The sequence below is a fragment of the Astatotilapia calliptera genome, chromosome 22 (genome assembly GCF_900246225.1).
Source record: "Astatotilapia calliptera chromosome 22, fAstCal1.2, whole genome shotgun sequence".
Classification (NCBI taxonomy): domain Eukaryota; kingdom Metazoa; phylum Chordata; class Actinopteri; order Cichliformes; family Cichlidae; genus Astatotilapia; species Astatotilapia calliptera.
This window is the reverse complement of record NC_039322.1, coordinates 23,723,934-23,742,047: the sequence shown is the minus strand read 5'-3', so window position 1 is coordinate 23,742,047 and position 18,114 is coordinate 23,723,934. Positions and strand designations below refer to the sequence as shown.

The window sequence follows — 18,114 nt, the reverse complement described above, 5'->3', positions numbered from 1 at the left end:
GTATTGCTGATAACAATACAGATACTGATACTTTTCATCTTTAAAGACAGCTTAGCAGTGTATCATGATTTATGACTCATCAGAAGTTTGCAAATTCTGAACACACTTTAATGTCTACTAAATCACTGTGATTCTACAATAACGAGTTAACACAATAAAAACACACCTTTCAGCGTTTTATGCATTTTGAAACTGTTTATTTTTGGAGACCTGATATGTAAATGTACCTGTCCCTAAAGCACAACATATGTTGTTTACATGTGCTATAAGCTATGAATAAAATAGACCTGACAGTCAACACAAAAAGACTTACCGTTATACCGTTATATGTATATTTTTATATATGGTATATGTTTTAATTCACAAAGAAGTGACTTCACACAATTCAGTGAACTTAGAGGATAGAAACAAAGTATCGATCCAAAACCAGCATTGTTATTGATACTATTAATATTTGGATTGATCTGCTCACCTTTGCCCATGAAATAAAATATGTTTAAAATCCCTGGCTTGTCATAACACAACTGATCTACAAAGACCAGGCACTGAACAAATGATACAGAGTACAAAGTACAGTATTTGAATTGATAGTTAGATTAGACATCCTCGCCACAGCCTACTGGTTGGGTAGAGGAGCAGAATGCTCTCCTCACCATGCTGCAGTCCGGGCGGACCTTTGCAGCCCTCAAATCATCTTCTCTCACTCACACTTCTGGTACTGCCACAGTCTTTTATCCTCTGCTATCTTTAAATGTTTTTATCCCTATTTTTTTTTAATATAATTTAATTATTTTATTAATTGATTTATGGTTATGACTGGAGGAATACTTATTTTTTAAAATGATCTGCTGGATATTTGAATTTGAATAAACAATCTATATCAAGTAGAGTCAGTGTAGGAAAGTTACATTCCCACTGATATGATCTGCAGTAATCCAGTGGTGTTATATCTATTCATTTATTATTATTCACTTATTCTTTCAAACCACACCCTGCAGATACATCCCCATACTGTAATATTAGTTTATCACTGAATATGTTTTGTATTTATTTAACATTACTGACTGAATCAGATTAGCAGGATGCTACAGGTGGGATTTGAAGTAAGCCATGTGCTGATAATATTCGGTCATGTCAATTTTAAAACAAATATAAATAATTGTTTTTTGTCGCAATCTACCAAATTTCCCCAATATTATTCTTTTATCTCAAACAGACTTCCTCTTAGACCCGTTCCAACTTGACATAGCCCATTATGGGAGGTACAACAGTTACTGGTTTCACGGGTGTCGCTCGCCCCCTGTTGGTGAGGACTCCGTGGAGCAGGCAGAGTCAGACTGGGCGGCGGGGGGCACTAATGGAAGCGGGCTGGATTAATGGAAACACTGTAGACACACTGTTTATGCAGAAGAGTGGTTCCCAGTACTGTGTGGGCTACATGCCAGTATAGTTTTTAAGGGTCATCAGTAAACAGAGAAGAAAATGGAACAGTTTGGAAATATTTTACACTTATTTTGGCTGCCAGTAAAGCTGATATAGTGCTTATTTCAGCTTATTATTATAGCAAGATCAGTGCTTACTATGTAAGACATGCTGACTTTTAACAGGTTATTTATTTTGTGGCTCTTTTTGAGTTTGACTGACACATACAGTTCCCTTTGTCTAAAACAGATATTGTGAAATGAACAAATGTGATAATTATGGCTTAATCATTTTTAATGCAAAAATGAGTCAGCATTGAGTCTGTATCAGGTGAGCTATTTCCATTATTTAAATAAAGCATTTTTCAGTTTAACTTGTGATTTCCTGCCTCTTTGGAGCTAAAACAGGCCACCTAAACTCACTATTGAGCATCAATATCAGGACCTGGTACGGTAGCTCAAATAAGTCAAAAAAATATAGACCCAAAAGCAAATGTCCATTACAGAGGACATAAATGAATAGGCTGGGTCTCGGGAGGACATACCACTTCATGGTGGGACATAAATCTAACAATTGACCCCGTTTTAAGATGACGGGCGCTCACGTGCTTTCGGTCACATCAGGTGGCCTTCAGAAGAGATGCAGTTGGCATAATGTCGAAAATTGGAAGTCTGTTTGGATGGAAAACCGGAGAAAATGTGTGTGTGTCTGTGTTTTTATTGCTTGCACACTAGAAACCAGTAACTGTGTCATGGCAGCAATGGCCCATTAATATATGATGACCTCACACTCTTTCATATGGAAGTATGGCAGGACTTGCAGGCTGTCGCATGATCTCAGCTCTGTGGGTGATGAGAGCAGGTTAAACGCTTCGCTGGCGTTGTCATCCTCCTGTGCCAGCAGTGAGAAAGTTAGGGTTAGGCTTATACCGTCTCCGTTATGGACGGCTGCCCGGCTCCACTCGTCGTCATCGCGTTTTCTCCAGCGTCCTCCTGCGTATGCATGCATGCGACCGAAGGGCTGATTTCATAACGTGAGGAGGAAGAGAGGAATGGGGTTCTGAGCACGGATGAGCGCCAGACCCCGCTAGGCTGTGTGCGCCAACAGCGTTATCTTTATTCCCGGGCCATGCAGAAGGCGCACTGAGGGAGATGCGGTATAGTGGAGGCTGCTGATGCTGCAGGCAAATCAGCTGTTAGGCCTATTTTGCGTCTTGAGCATCATCGCCGCGACGGCCAAAGAGACAGAGACACCAGGGACACCGCAGAGCGGATAACAGAGGATGGAGTTCAAGCATCTGGTGGAGGCGGCGGAGAAGTGGTGCTCCGGTAACCCCTTCGACCTCATCTTCGCCGAGGAGGACGACGAGAGGCGGCTGGACTTTTACGCAGAGCCCGGCGTCTCTTTCTACGTGCTGTGTCCCGGCGGCACCGACAGCTTTGTAAGTGCTCGATCTCCTGCAAGGCCTCGTCTCTGCGCGCTCTCTCCTAGGTGTGTCGAGGTTCGGCTGGAGGTGCGTTCGGCCCGGGTTTTCTAGCTGATGGATGTGGGAGAGGAGAGGAGGGGATGATGTCATTTCAGTTTGGGTGCACCTCACCCACCCCTCCTCCAACCGCCCTTCTTTCCCCTCAAAGTGTATATGTTGCTTATTTATCCAACATATAATCAACTCTGCTATGGGCACAAAACAGGAAAGCCTTATGACTTTCATAATAAAAGCCGTCGCCATCATGTGGATTTTGCGACACTAAACAGTTCATTTTTATTTCTAAATTGAAATTGATTTAGAAATAAAAATAAAAGCTTCCTATTTCGAGCGTTTATGTTTTCCCCTTATTTGAAGGCAATTTTATTACTTGAAAAACTTTAAAGGCCAGTGCTTGTTGTCACAAATGCAAAAAATATTTTACATTTTTGCCATCATGCCTTTATTTTGAAAGAGTTATTGCTGCTGGGTTTCAGGTTAAGCCTACTCTTATTAGAAATGTTTGTCTAGAGACGGCAAAGTTTACCAGTTGACGTTTTATTTCTAACACTTGATTTACTTTGACTAAATGTGCCTCCTTAGAAGATAATCCAAACAGCTGTGACTGCTATGAAACACTGATTCCTGGTGTTTTCTCTGAAAAGGTCTTAAATAAAAGGGGCGTGGTTGAAGAACCACCCACCCTTCCTTCGCTTCATCACTTTTCAAAAGTGAACTTAAAAATAAGACAAGAGTGAGAAATTTTTAGCTCAGTTTCTTTGCAGTTGAATGTTGTGCTTCGAAGCAACTGCCATTTTTTGATGGGGCCGCCGTGACTCGTTTGGCCCCCGTGCCACCACATTTTTAAAAATCCTGGATACGCCCCTGCTAAACAAGAGACTCTGCTTTAAAAACAGCGTGCACTAACCACTCTAAAGAAACTAGATGGGCTCATTAAAAGCCCCAAACCTCCAACCACACTGCAGCTATGCTGTGAGCTCAGTGTCTTTGTAGCTCCAGCACTGCTGTGATCAGCCACATGCTGTCTTGAAGCATAGCTGTATCATATATCAGTGTGCTGCAGTGGTGGCGTTATGACTCCTAAAGCCCCAGAGGCCAGGCCCGCCCTCCTCGCTCCTCCTGCTCAGTGACAGGGGCCAACAGGGCGGGGAGCAGATGGTGATGACCCAGGAGCCAGGGCGTCTGCTCGGTCAATATCACATTATGTCCCTGTCTGCGTTGTGTGTGTTTGCAAGCATTGTCTGGACTATCCTGCAGACAGGAGAGCAGCATTAGAGCCGGGGTTTTCCATAGCTGTGCGTGAAGAAACTGTGACGTTTATAGCTGCTGCACAATTAATTACCCAGTCTCTCTGACACACACAGACACACATAAAGCGCAGGTGCTTAAATGCATCATGTGACTCGATGTCTTTTAGCACCAACTTCCTTTTTTCTCTCTGTTTCTCTCTCAGCTCACAGTTTTCTACAGCTTTTTAATCTGGTGCTCGCCAACTGCTGCAGGCCTGCCACTCTCTCTCTCTGTTTTTAACACACACACACACACACACACACACACACACACACACACACACACACACACACACACACACACACACACACACACACACACACTAACAGTTCAGCGTCTGCTATGCACATTTAAATAAGCTTGAATAACTCTCTGTCTCTCTGCAGGACTCTTGAGATCTAGTTACTCTCCCCGCGATCAATACTGCTATGAGCAGGACGTCTCACATGCTGTTTTTCTCTGATTCTCTCTCTCTCCCACACACACACACACACACACACACACACACACACACACACACACACACACACACACACACACACACATGCAGGGCATCATCTTGTCACCTAGCTGCACCATAACAATAACCATAACGATAATTTGTTTCCTTCCCTGTAATTTCCCTCTGGATATGATACAGTAGTGTTTGTTTTTAGCAATCCACATCACCCGTTGTGGCGTTCAGCTGCTGAAAAACAAGAAGAATTGAACGTTCCACGTGACTCCACAGACGCCCCTCTGCTTATCAGAGCTGTAGCTGCCGTACAATCAATTACAGAGTCACGCACACAGCTGTGCTTGGTGGGTGGGGTCAGCTGTTTCAGTGGAGACGCTGGCTGATGTGAGAGTCCGTCCCATTCCCCCCTCCTGGGCTGTTTCGCACCATTTCACATGAATCGCTCTCTCTCTTGACTCTTGCAGTTCTTATCTTGAATTTTCACTGAATCATCAGCAGTGATGACATTAAGATAGTTTTTGATGAGATTTTAAGGGACTAATCAACAGATGACGCAGTATAATGAAGTACTCAAGGGATTTCAGTTTTCAACTGAGATTAAATTTCATTGTCTTTTTCCCCAGGATGTTAGGATAACGATGATCACTGTACCACAAATGCTGCAATAACCAACCAACCAACAAAGCCTCACGGCTGCATGTAAAACAACTTTTTGTGTTTGTTTTGCATCTGCTCCTTTTTTGCCATGTCATTCTGCACATTTGATTTGGTTTAGCGGACGACATTGCCTAATACATAACTTAACACAGTGGCCTTTAGACTCTAATTAAACTATAACTATAAACATGAGCCAAATAGAGCAGCTCCAATGGGCTTTGTCATCAGTATTTATCTAACAATTCCTGTAAAGGCTTTGAGGTGGCCGACAGTATGTGCTCATGAGGAAGCTGATTTTAATCAGCGTGGAACTCGTACATCTGATGTATCAGATTTACATGGTGATAATTCACCGTGCTTTTGTGCTGACCATAAACACACTCGCTTCCATTTCCATTGAGGTGTGCCTAAACTGTCAGCCCACGCTGTAAACTGATCCCGACTCGAAACTGCACCTGTGGTTTGTGCGTTTTGACCTAAAATACAGACAATGTAAGGCAGTTATTGTCTTTATTGTAGCTTGCCATCGCCAGTGTATGAATGTGTGTGTGAATGTGTGAATGACTGAATGTAGTGTGAAGCGCTTTGGGGTCCTTAGGGACTAGAAAAGCGCTATACAAATGCAGGCCATTTACCATTTTATTGTCTAAGAAGATTGTATCTAATTCACAGAGATGGGAATTGTGTAGTAGTCTGATCTCAAGAAGTCTGTACAAAAGCCTCAAGCCACCCTCATCTGATTACATTTTGCTTTTTAGGAGCCAAAAATGTTTTAATGTGATCTTGAGTAGCAGTTCTCCAGGATTTCTTTGGACCTCAGCTGCTTTTTTACTCACTTTCAGTCCAGTCCGTGTTTCATTTTCAGAGGTATGTTTTTAACACTGAGCATCAAAAACAGAACCTAACTCAAAGGACAAACCAGTGTCACCCCTACATGTGACAGGACACTTAGCAAAGAACCAATTTTAAATGGCATCTTTAGGCAGTTTGTTGCTAGCAGCCTGGAGGAAGTCATGAGAGCGGCACAACAGTGAGCATCTGCGGCCATCTGTGAAACACGGTGGAGGCTCCGTCATGATGTGGTGCATCATTTCAGCCAGTGGTGTTTGGGATCTTGTCAAAACTGATGGAATTGTGAAAACAAAAAAGCACAGTGAGATTTTTATTTAACATAAAATACCAACTAAACTGTATGTAAAACATATCTGAAGCATGGCACTGATCCCAAACACACTGACCATGCGGTAAAACACAAAATCGGTCATGATGTAAAGTCTGAACCTCAACATTACTGAAGCAGTGTGAGGAAGTAAAAATCCCCCCAAAAAGCAAAAGAAACACTGAGGATTAAAACAACAGACCGTGTATCAACACAAAGATCATGACAACATGTCTTTCTCAGATTTAGTTGCATTGCTCTGTTTTTTTTTCCTGTGCTGAATCTCCTGTGACTCAGTTTTGCTCACTTATCCATTAATTAAGTTGTGTACAGCCCACATGAGGCTACACCAGTGGAGGAAGTGTGACACTGTTACATCATGTGCTCTATTGTGTTTAAAGTGCATGGACAGAAATTGAAAGATTTTCATGATCTGTGTGTGCAGCATGTGTGGAGTGAGAGCGAGGACTGCCTTCCCTTCCTCCAGCTGGCCCAGGACTACATCTCATCCTGCGGGAAGAAGACTCTGCTGGAGGTGCTGGAGAAAGTCTTCACATCCTTCAGGCCTGTAAGGAACAGAAGCGGGGATGTTCCCAGGGTCGCGTTTCACTTTTGGTTTTTGTACCCAACACACTGCATCAGCCACGGCTCTGTTTGCTGCGTCTTTTGCAGTCCTGAAAAATTCTGTTCTCTCTCAAAATCATCACAACACATACTCTTAGAAATCAGACATTTCACTGTTGGCTTGTTTATCACTCGAGGATTTTGTGCATTTGTGCAATTTTCTTGTCTCTCAGGAATAAGAGAAATGATCTTTATTTCCCCAAATGTAAATCTGAAGCAGTTTTTTGGTAAATAACATATTTAAAAGGTGTAACAAGCAGTAATCAGTTTTTAAAAATCATTCAGTAAAAGGACTAGATGTTGTAGTTCCTAATACTGCTTTGCTTTAAATGGTGAGAATCTTGAGGGATGGCTGTTATGAGGAAAGGCAGCCCAGAAACTTTACCAGCAGCACACATCGTTGTGTGCCTCAACTTTCGGTCTTTTACCCAAGCTAACCTGCCATTTTTTGGGGGGGATTAGAGATCTGATCTAGGTTATCGTATTAAGATTTGGGACACATCGTCAGTAGTGGACCTTGGATTCATCGGGTGTTTCGGCCATTATCACTAGACACCCTCATCCAAGGAGGCCCTGCCAGGGTTGATCAGGAGTGTGTCACTGGTTTATGTGAAATTGTTATTTGTCTTATTCTTTCTTCTTTTTAGTTTCCTACAGTTTATTTTATCCTATCTATTCACTGCAACTGAGAAATAATACTTAACTCTTTAGCATTTATAGAGCCTAACTTCTTTAAAGGGATAGAAAAGGTGATGGAGAGAAGTAAGACAAGAGGGACAAGATAGGAGAGCTGGAAGGGGGGCGCCCGATCTGGCTTCCCACACCTCCCCGCCGGATCGGGCTGTTACTGCTTGGAGGTTATCATCACAAAAACAAAAATCCATTTATCTATTTACTTAAGTATTGCAAGTTTCACTACTCTTAGCGACAGCGCTTCTTTGCCGTCACAAATGTGAAGCAATAATTTTGTGTAAAATGCATCTGAAATATATCAAATCAAAGATTTATTCAAATAATTAATCATGAAAGAAAATAAATTTGGATTAAACTGAGTGTATATCAATCAGGTGAATTTCATTTGAACAGCTGTCGCTAAATTTAACGCTTTACACCGTACTTACACAGTAAGAATATCTGTAAAGGTACAGTACAATGTACCGTTTTAATTTTTTACGGATATTTTCACGTATTCTATTCCACACATTGAATTTAACATTTACCATTTATGGAAGCCTGCGTAAAAAAATGGATAATGTACTAGCAGAATATTACCAGGACATTTTTTGCCTTTTTTAAAAAAGTGTATGTAAAAAAAACTGCATGAAAATGTTTAATTTTATAATATTTTAATCAATGTTAATAAATAACTCTACAAACCTGAAACTGGTGAGGCTTGGAGACACATTTAGATGATAGTAAGTTACACAAGAGAAAAAGGCGTTTTGTATCAACTGGAGAAAAAGTCAAAGAAATGAAAAATGTTTAGTTTCCAAAAAAAGCTTTACATAATGTGTTACTTGTTTCGAGGTAGAGTTGGGCTGTTCCTGCTGTTTCCAGTCTTTATGCTAAACTGAGCTCACTGCCTTCTGGCTGTAACTGCACAGACGTGATAAGGGTATCATATTATATAACGCTCCCACTGCAAGGTGTGTTTTTCAGCAGTGAATCAAGGAATAACTGAGCAGAATTGGAAGGATTGTTTATTTAGTGGAAGAGAGAGAAACTAGACCGCTGACATAAAGGCTTCTTCTGAAAGACACTGAGTTTGTTTGCTTTGTGATGTTAGTTAGCAAAAAAGAGAGAGAGACAACGTAAACACACTTCATGGTCTAACACTGCATTCTCTTCCTCCCTGTCTCTGTTAGCTGCTGGGTCTCCCAGACTTAGAGGACGACAGTTTTGAGCATTACCACGCTGACATGGAGGGGGAACCCGGGCCCGACCACCAGCAGATGGGGGTCAGCCAGCAGTGATAATGCCCAAGGAGAAGCCCGGGCCTCAACACATTAAGCCCAATCACCTAATGACACACATTCGTACATATTTAAAGTGAACTTGCTTTAAAAAAAACAAAAAAACAAAACAAAACAAAAAAATTGCACCGCCATGTTCTTGAATGTCTCAGTGGCTTTGCTTCCCAAAGAGTGCACGCTGCGGCACTTTTTTTCAGCCCCCTCCCCTTCGCCTCTCAAAATAAAATGAACACACTTACACAAAAATTTGGAGGCTACGTGAGCAGTAGCCATGTACAATGCAAGTATCTCAATCATTCACCATCTGGTTAGTTAAAGTTCCACAGCACAGCAGTATTACATCAGCCTCAGCTGTTTCTTACGCAGGAATACAGTCAGATGTTACCGCAATACCCACTCCCCCCCACCACCAACCCCCTCTCAAACGGGGAGATGAATGTTGCAGATAGCCTGCTTTCTTTACCTGACATACGCAGGGGTGAAAACTAACGGTTTGTGGCAACATGAGGCAATCGGCGCTCTAGCAAAGTTCATTTTCCACCTCATGGAGGGAAAGAGGGAGGGAACTGAAAAACGGCTCTCAGACCCTTCCCTGTTTTAAACACACGCTTAGAGAAGTCATATAGGAAACCGTTTTAAAGACGTTTTACAGTCGCTCCTCGCGTGGAAATCAAAGTGCGCAGCTTTACAGTAGCATGGAACCTTTCCCCCCCCACCCACCCCCATCCCCAAGGTGTGTTTGTGTTAATGTTTCCAAATGCAGCACACCTCAAAAGACTTTCAAGTCACTTTATGAGGATGTTTTAATCATGTAATTATGGTATGACCGTCACAGCTATGACCCATGCTGCAGCTTGATAAGCCCTTACCCAGACTGGGTGTCCCAGACTGCCCCCTTCCAAGTTCTTGTATCCAGTAGTCTTCCTGGTTGTTGGTGGTTCACACTTTGCCCTCTTTTCTTGGCAGCATCTGAGGAGATACCTTCTTTAAAGCTTGTACATCATCATAAATGTAATAAGGGCACACACCCAGACCCCTGAGTGGTATCACAGGGAAGGGGGAACATATTTGTTGTTAGCCACCCTCAGCTTAGCCTTGTTACTTTCTAACCTCAGTATTGTAGTGTCACACCTGATGCACTGCAACGCATCAGGCCACCCACGCCCACCCACAGCTGCCTTCAACCACTAGATCTACATGCAAGACTCTTTCAGACCTTTTACCCATTTACTTTTTTTTGCTTGTACAGTTTTGTCTTCTTTGTTGCCTGGGCGTTCCTCATTCAGTGTATCTTTTGTTTGTCCTCATGTGTGTGAAACTGGTCAATAAACAGTGTGAACAGAGTGTCCCGACAGCTGGTTTTTTCTTTAATCTCAAACGCCACGAGTTAATGAAAGACAAAGCACCAAATATGGAGGGCATTTCATATCAGAGTGGACTGGTGACCTGCTGCTGTGCCAAAGGCCTGCTGGTGTTACTGGGGTTGACGTCACGCAGCCACTCAGGGCCGAGTTAAGCTTCGGACTGAAAAAGGAATCGCTGACAGGAAGTAGTGGTTTAGTATTCAAATTAAAAGCACAGAAGTCATTGCAAAGGTGCCTTTTTCTGTCTTGTCACCACGTGCACATTTATAGGATACATTTGAGTATTTGTAACAGTTATAGAGGCAGGGTTGTGTATTTTTCTGGTTAAGATTTCACATAGGAGGAAAATATGAGCTTACCCACAAAAACTGCTCAACAGTGAATGAAATTGTTTAAAATCTAACATCAGCTGGACAAACTATGACAGTACAATGCTACTTTTCAAAATAATACCCCTAGAAGTAAAATTTCCAGCAAAAATACACGCAGCAATAAAATTCAGTAGTTACAATCCTGGTAATTCCCCCTTTGACGGCAGGTACTGTACTTCTTATTGGGTCAGTTGTGTGTCACTCAACTTCATGTAATAAATTAAGCTGCTGCAAAGCGTGGCACACAACTTGTGTACAACCTTCATAGAGTAAATAAAAGGAATCACTATCTGTCAAATTGAACAATTGGATGCTTTTACTTTGAAAGAAAACGTACTGTGTTCGGTGGAGTTGATTACGGCTGACAGCGTTGGCTTACCGGAAGAGGAGGGAAATCCCTGCTTATATTTTTCTTTCCAGACACCACAGTTGAACACAAAAACAAACTTGAAACCAGACGAGCTTTGGGGTCAACGCTTGTGCGTGTGTTCTCGGCTAAAGCGAAGAAACACAAACCTTGTTACTTAAGAGATTTTCTCTCTCTTTTTTTTTTTTTAATACATCTGTTGTTGGAACAAAGGGGGAGGACTTTGAAACGAAGAGGAAAAAGAAAAAAAGAACCTTTGGAAAGGAAGTTTTGCGTCAGTGAGTGCGCACTTTACGCACAGTGCGCACTGTGAAACTTTGACATGTTGAATAACCTCGGCTGTATCGCTGCATACTTGTTTGGCTGCATTTCCTTTGTTGTTTTCGACTCTCCGGGGCTCGCTGTGATCATGTGTCGTGGCTAAAAAAAACTTCTTTAAGAAAGAAAAACGCACTGACAAACAAAACCCCTAAAACTTGCGGCAGTATGGGGGCCAAGCAGAGCAGCCCTGTGTTTGACAGCAGAACTCGAGCTTATTCCAGCTCCGATCTTCCATCTGGAAATTCCAGCAGAGGAGAAAGGTTTGCGGGGTTCAGGTACACAAATGGACCCGATGGCCCAAGAATCCGGTTCACGAGTGGAGGGCCAACAAATTCTGGGCTCAACATACCGGCCGGCGGCAACCAGAGCCTCGACGGCACAGATGGTGACGATGAGGGCCAGCTGCCCCCAGAGGGACACCGGCTGCTTATAGGGTCCCTGCCGGCCGAACTGTCCTCACGCCTGCTCGGGGGTAAGGCGCAAATTTATAAAAGTACACCTGGAGAGCCCAGGCCCATTATTGCTCAGTGCACACTTGGATTTTTAATGCACTGATTTCCTCTTTGTACTCGAGGTGCACTTCCGCAGTGTCAGTATAGCTTTAATATCGTTTTATGCAGTGCATTTCGCCTTCTCTGATATTACCACTCATTATTCTAACGATTCTAATCAACATTTAAAATCCTGCAGCACACAACTGCCCACACTGCATATCCGAGCTACGTTATTATGACTTAAATTTCTATTTAATGTAAGGTACCCTATCATTATTTCTCAGTTTCATCTCCAAAGTTGTATGTGTAATTTTGGTGTCAGAGTTACTTATTATTTTTCCATTTGACATGCGATACCTGGCATATGGTTAAGGCCGTCTGATGACTGAGCCCTTTGTTTTGCACTTCTGCACTTTTATTCCAGCCACAGGTGGCTCTGCTGCACCACGCTTTCTTTTTTTTCCTTTTTTTTTTGTTGGGGGGGGCTCTTTCTTCTTCTACTGCTTCTTTGTTTTGCAACACCAGCCTGTTTTGTCACTCTGGCTATGAGAGGGAAGAGTAGTGCACTATGTAGGTCAGCAGATAAGAGCTTCCTGCTGGTTACATATTGCTTGACAGAAACACACACTTGCACACACACACACAACAAACTTCCTGAATCCGCAGGTCTTGCTGTTTCTCAACTGAAGGGGTGTCTCACTGGGCCCAACCTGCAACAAAAGCGGGAGTCAAACTAACATAACGTAACATTCAGAGAGCCTTTAAACACCAGTGTTGCTGACAGCTCAAAAGCTGTTTAAGCACAGGTTGAATTGAGTTTTCTAGGTTTTTTGTTAGAGGCCTAAAAAGTTGTGACATGATCTCCATATCCAGCTGTGTTCCTGCCCTCTTCTCTTCCTTTTTCCTTACCGGCATATAATTCCCCCGATGAGGAAATGTAATCATTAATCGCACCATCAATAATCTTCACTCACGAGAACCACATGACTGGAACTCTGCAGGTCTGAGACTTTATCTCAGGCCTGGAGGTAAGCTTATCTAACGTCGAGCGGTTCTTGGCCTATTAATCTTTGTGCAGCTGTGCAGATACAGGGGGTCAGAAGGAAGCAAGCGATCGGCCAATCGCATGTTTTATAGATGCTTTTGCAGTAAAGATCACATCTGTGTTTAAGTGTGCGCTTGCAGTAAGTTTGCAGCGCTGCAGTGACATCTGCAAACTGTGTGAGGTAAGCAGATTGTTAGTTTATGGGAGATTTGAGTTCGTGCAGTCAAAAGGTCCCGTAGGTCACAAGATTAAGCACAAGCCAACAGTCCCACGTCCTGCCATGTGTACATATCAATATGAGGTTATGAGCGGTGCACTGCCACATCAGGGTCCCTTAATGTTTTCTCTTTGCGTTTTTTCCACTCCAGGCTTCCACTGTCCCGTTTGCTCCAAGTTCATGGCGTCGGATGAAATCGAGAAGCACCTGCTCATGTGTTTCAGCAAGACGCGCCTCACCTACAACAGTAAGACTGAGGGGGAGATTCTGAACGTCTTCAAGACTGTTATTTTGTTGCCCACTGCTAATTATTAAATGAAACTGCACGTGACAAAGCAAGATCATTAAAATTGTGTCCTTAAGTAATGTAGCAATTCTACATTGTAATAAAATGCTGTAGTCGTTTAAGGTCTCAACCTGCTGCACTGATGTACAGCTGTTCTAAAGGTTACTGTAACGGCTCTGGCTTCTGTGGTTACAGCTAACTGATATTTACGGTGGAAACCATGCGTATGGTCGCCTAAAAGCCCACTGAGCTAAACCAGTGCCCCTGTTTTTACCTTTTTAAAATAAATCTTTTTGTACTATAAATATAAGCGCTAGAGCCTGACTGATAAGACTGTCAGACCAATGCCGATATTTGGTGATTTAAAATCCCGATAAATAGGCACACAAAAAGATTTCCATAATATTTGTTGTTTCTTTTGTTTTAAGTTCTTACAAAGACAAAATGACAATGCGATTTAAAAATAATCTTGCTTTATTTTTACAAGTCGCCAATTACTTGTTTTCCCTTGCCCAACGCCTCTCGGATAATTGTCCCGTTTCAAGTATTAGAGTGCCCCCTGGTGGACAACCTATGCCACGCCAACATTCGTAACATGGTTGAAGGGTGTTTCTCCCACGTTGTCTTCAGTTTTTTTTTTCAGTTTCATTTTGCGACAATTATAAATGCTGAGATAATCCTAATGATAGATCGACAAATAGCTAGAATCAAAATATCAATTTTCCTCGAATAAATGTCAAAATATTTTTCAATTTTAGAAATTTAATCATCATGTGATGATTAAATTTTAAAGCTTTATCTTGTTTGTCGTTATTTTTCCTCATTTTTAATTCTGACATTAGAAACCACTGAAATATAATTATTGTAATGGTCATTACTGTGTAAGTAGCAATTTATTGGTGCAAAAAGCTGTAATGTACTGGTGTTTAGTTTTCACCTCCATTATTAAACTACACCTTCACATTTTCATACAGAGGAACTGGAGAATAAAAAGTGAAATTACATTCAGCCCAAAAAGCAGCACATTTCCGCACAGATGATAGCAGGTATTCTGGTATCAAAGGTTAAACAGATGGTTGTGCGGGATTCGGTGAAGTGAAGATTCGATTTGGTGTGCGAGGCAGCTTTTTGCTCATTTGGTCTGTGTTTGTATTGTCTTTCTCAGAGGACATCCTGTCCAGAGACTCTGGGGAATGTGCCATCTGTTTAGACGAGCTGGAGCAAGGAGACACCATTGCCAGACTGCCTTGCCTCTGCATCTACCATAAAGGGTAGCTAATGTGCACAAACACACACAGATAAACAGAATCAGCTGGAAATACTTTGACTAATGCATACAGTTAATTTTAAACCTGTAGTACGTATATGCACAATATAAATAAACATACCAATTAATGCTCAAAAGGCCATTTGTTGTTGTTGTTGTTGTTGTTAGATGGGAAGATAATAAAGCACTCATGTTTAAACCTATAGACTACATTAATGTAAAGCCAGCTTAGAAAAAAAAATACAGAAAGCAGTTTAAAAACAGGCTGTGAAACTTTAATGCATCCTGTAAAATACTGCACCTCTTATTGTCTATGCATTTTCAAAAAACTAAGACATAAGTAGTTACGTAATAGTGGCTAGCAGCCAGTCTAGCAATTTCACCCTGCTTCTAATCTTTAAGATAAGATAGTGTAATCTTAATTTTTCTTTCTTTCTAGCTTTTACCATTACCTGGTCTATTTGATTATATAGCACCGACAAGTTTGAACCTGTCAGATTAAAAGAAAAAGATCCTGTAAATGGAAAGCATTCTTAGTTTTCTCGCAGAAATCATAAAATTATGAAACTATTACTTGCAGCTAGTCTGGTGATATGTAAGGTGCGTTCCTGCACCTATAGTTCGTTCGATCTGATCCAAATCAGTTGATAAGTTTGGAAACTTGTAGCTTTTTCCTGTGGTTTGGTTTGTTTTCACAAAGAAAAACTCAAAGCAAACTCTGAACTAAAATACATCACAACAAAAAGGTCTGGAGCAAGAATAGTAAATACTGGAAGAAGGTGCTGTGTTGTGGTCTTGTGGATAACATGAAGAATTTACATTAATTTCACAGCTAGTTGCTAATCCAAACCCTGCGTTTGTGTATTTTGGACATTTATGGTACCTTGCAGCATCCCAGAATGCAAAACCTACCTGGCTACAAGAAAGCATTTAACTCAAACCTGCAGCATACACCTTGTAGTTTGCTGGGATCACACCATAAACTAACCGCTGTGGAGTTTGTTTGGAGGTGGACCTCCACGGGTCTCAGTGCGGTTGTTTTGGTGTGCGTTGTGTGTGTTCTTTTGTTAGGTTGGACTAAAACCAGGCTAGCTGTTTTTCACTTTTCGAACAAAATGATGCTAACTTGTCACCAACCTTAGCAGAATATCCCTCACTGATCAGTCCGCTTTGGTGGTTTTATAAGCATTTAATGCATTAAAGCATTCAAAAAGCAGATGTTACAAGGAAACACTATACAAATGTTTTCACTATTTCATATTGACATTTCCTAACAACAGGCTCTTTTCTTTTTAATCTGCATGTTAGCACTTTTCTTAGATGGACACCTATCATCAGCTTTAGAGCTATGTATGTCCCACAGTTAGCATGTAAAGGCTGTAATATGTACAGAGAGATCCTGCTGTTCCCTTTGTTGGTGCAGGTGCTCAGATCAGATCTGGGCTCAAACGTGTACAGAAGGTCGTGAGAAAGCCCCATTCCCAATCAGGAATGGGAATTTAGTTAGTAGTGCTACAGTTTTGTTTAGGAACCTTTAAGCCAGCGAGAGGAATAAACAGTGCCAACAGCGACTGGGTGCTGTCCCCTCTGCAGGCTTTCAGAAGGTGACCAATCGGGAAAACTTTCAGTGAAGTGGGGCCTGAAGGAAGCCTGGGGATAGCATGAGCTGTTCCATGCAGAGGCTGGACTAGGGGGCCGCATAACAATCTGAGATAAGGCCAAGTGTTTTGACTGGGAGCAATGCCAAGATACACTAGAGGAGTCCCAGAATAAAAATGTGGAGTTGAAACAAGCATAATATTTACATTAACCTCATTGGTTCTAAGAACAAGAATTACAGCTTTTCCATATAGATCCTAAAAAATAATAATCAGTGAGAGGAACAAAACGATACACAAGCACATTGGCATAAGTGAATAAGTTCTTCATAATTGTTGTGATAATATTTTATTTTCCATTTTTAACTTAAAAAATATACAAATTAAAATATACATAAAAATATTTTGGTTTTTTTTTTTTTACTTCGAGCTGGTTCCATTTGTTGTGTTCACAAACACTAAATATGTTTCCAGCTCCGTTTGAATCAAGCCTCCTTGTTACTGTTGCAGGTGTATAGACGCGTGGTTTGAGGTGAATCGCTCCTGCCCGGAACATCCCAGCGACTAGGAGCTGCAAACGTCCACTACCACAGTACATCACTGGGATCGACTGTGTGCCCTGACCTCATCCCAACACTGTCTTTTCCAGTCACGCATCAGCGCTCCTCAGGGATTATAAGACATTATTGTGTGCAGAGTTTTCACATTGCCTCATGGACTTTGGATATGCCTCCTTAGGTGAAGTGAAATGTTCAAGGAGCCGCACCGGTGGAGTCATTTCAAAATATGTGACATCCCTCGTGTCACCTACTGGCCTAAAGAAGATTCATGAGCTGGGCTGTGTTTTTGATTTGTTTTTTTTTTTTGTTGAGCTGGGCGTGGTTTTTATAGGAGAGGACTTCTAAGACCGACATCTCTTCAGGAGGGACGGAGGCCAACAGACTGTGGAGAGAGACGATGAGAAGGCTGATGTTGTGCAATATGAAAAGCAGCCACAGGGACTGGGGAGGAGAAAAATGTCTTTATCAGCTTTAAGGGATGATTGCAGTGTTGACGTAAGGAAGCAGATTTCAATGTTATTGCAAAATAGGCTGTTGATATTGTTTGGTAAACAATCATGTGTCATAGACCAAGCAGTCTAACGTGAAATAGTTGGACGATTACCACTCGGCCATTTAGAACCACATTACTGTGATTGCGTAGTTTAGTTGTGGGGTTTTTTTTTTGTTTTGTTTTTTAAAGTTGGGTTGTAACATATCTAATGGTGATTCATGCTCGCTCTCTCTCTTTCTCTCTCTCTCTAAAAGAGTGCCATAATGTGCTGCTATGTGATAGACTGGAAAGTTTTTCTATAACCTTTGAACCTTTTCAGTCAATGTTTTTTCTGTTTGTACTGTGATGAGTTGCACAACAATAAATGTTTTGTCTTTGTGTCTTTTTCCTGCATGAGAACTGTTAATGTACATTTGTGTCTTTACACTCGTCCTCCAATTAAAAAGTCGTATAAAGTGTGAAGTTTGCATTCTTTCCAACCGACAGCTGTACTTACTTACAATCACGCAAAGGTATTACATAACATCTGCAGTTTATCCCGCAAACATTATTTTGTTGTTTTAATTGTTGAGAAAAATTAAAATCTTAATGGCACCATTACTTTTGACAGTAAGTACTAAAACTAGCAGCTTCAAAAATGCAGGGATGATGTGTGATACCTGT

The 18,114-nt window shown here is 41.6% G+C and overlaps 2 protein-coding genes across 2 annotated transcripts; both read left to right on the top strand.

Moving 5' to 3' along the window:
• Window positions 1-1,740: 1,740 nt before the first annotated feature.
• mturn (maturin, neural progenitor differentiation regulator homolog (Xenopus)) lies at window positions 1,741-10,412 on the top strand. The gene is made up of 3 exons (XM_026155635.1): window positions 1,741-2,863; window positions 6,917-7,039; window positions 8,961-10,412. Exons 1-3 carry the CDS (start codon window positions 2,705-2,707, stop codon window positions 9,066-9,068), a joined length of 390 nt encoding a protein of 129 aa, XP_026011420.1. The 5' UTR covers window positions 1,741-2,704; the 3' UTR covers window positions 9,069-10,412.
• Window positions 10,413-11,145: 733 nt separating this feature from the next.
• Window positions 11,146-17,909, top strand: LOC113014237 (E3 ubiquitin-protein ligase znrf2-like). Its single transcript, XM_026155633.1, has 4 exons — window positions 11,146-11,963; window positions 13,399-13,494; window positions 14,699-14,804; window positions 16,909-17,909. Exons 1-4 carry the CDS (start codon window positions 11,657-11,659, stop codon window positions 16,964-16,966), a joined length of 567 nt encoding a protein of 188 aa, XP_026011418.1. The 5' UTR covers window positions 11,146-11,656; the 3' UTR covers window positions 16,967-17,909.
• The last annotated feature ends 205 nt before the right edge of the window (window positions 17,910-18,114 follow it).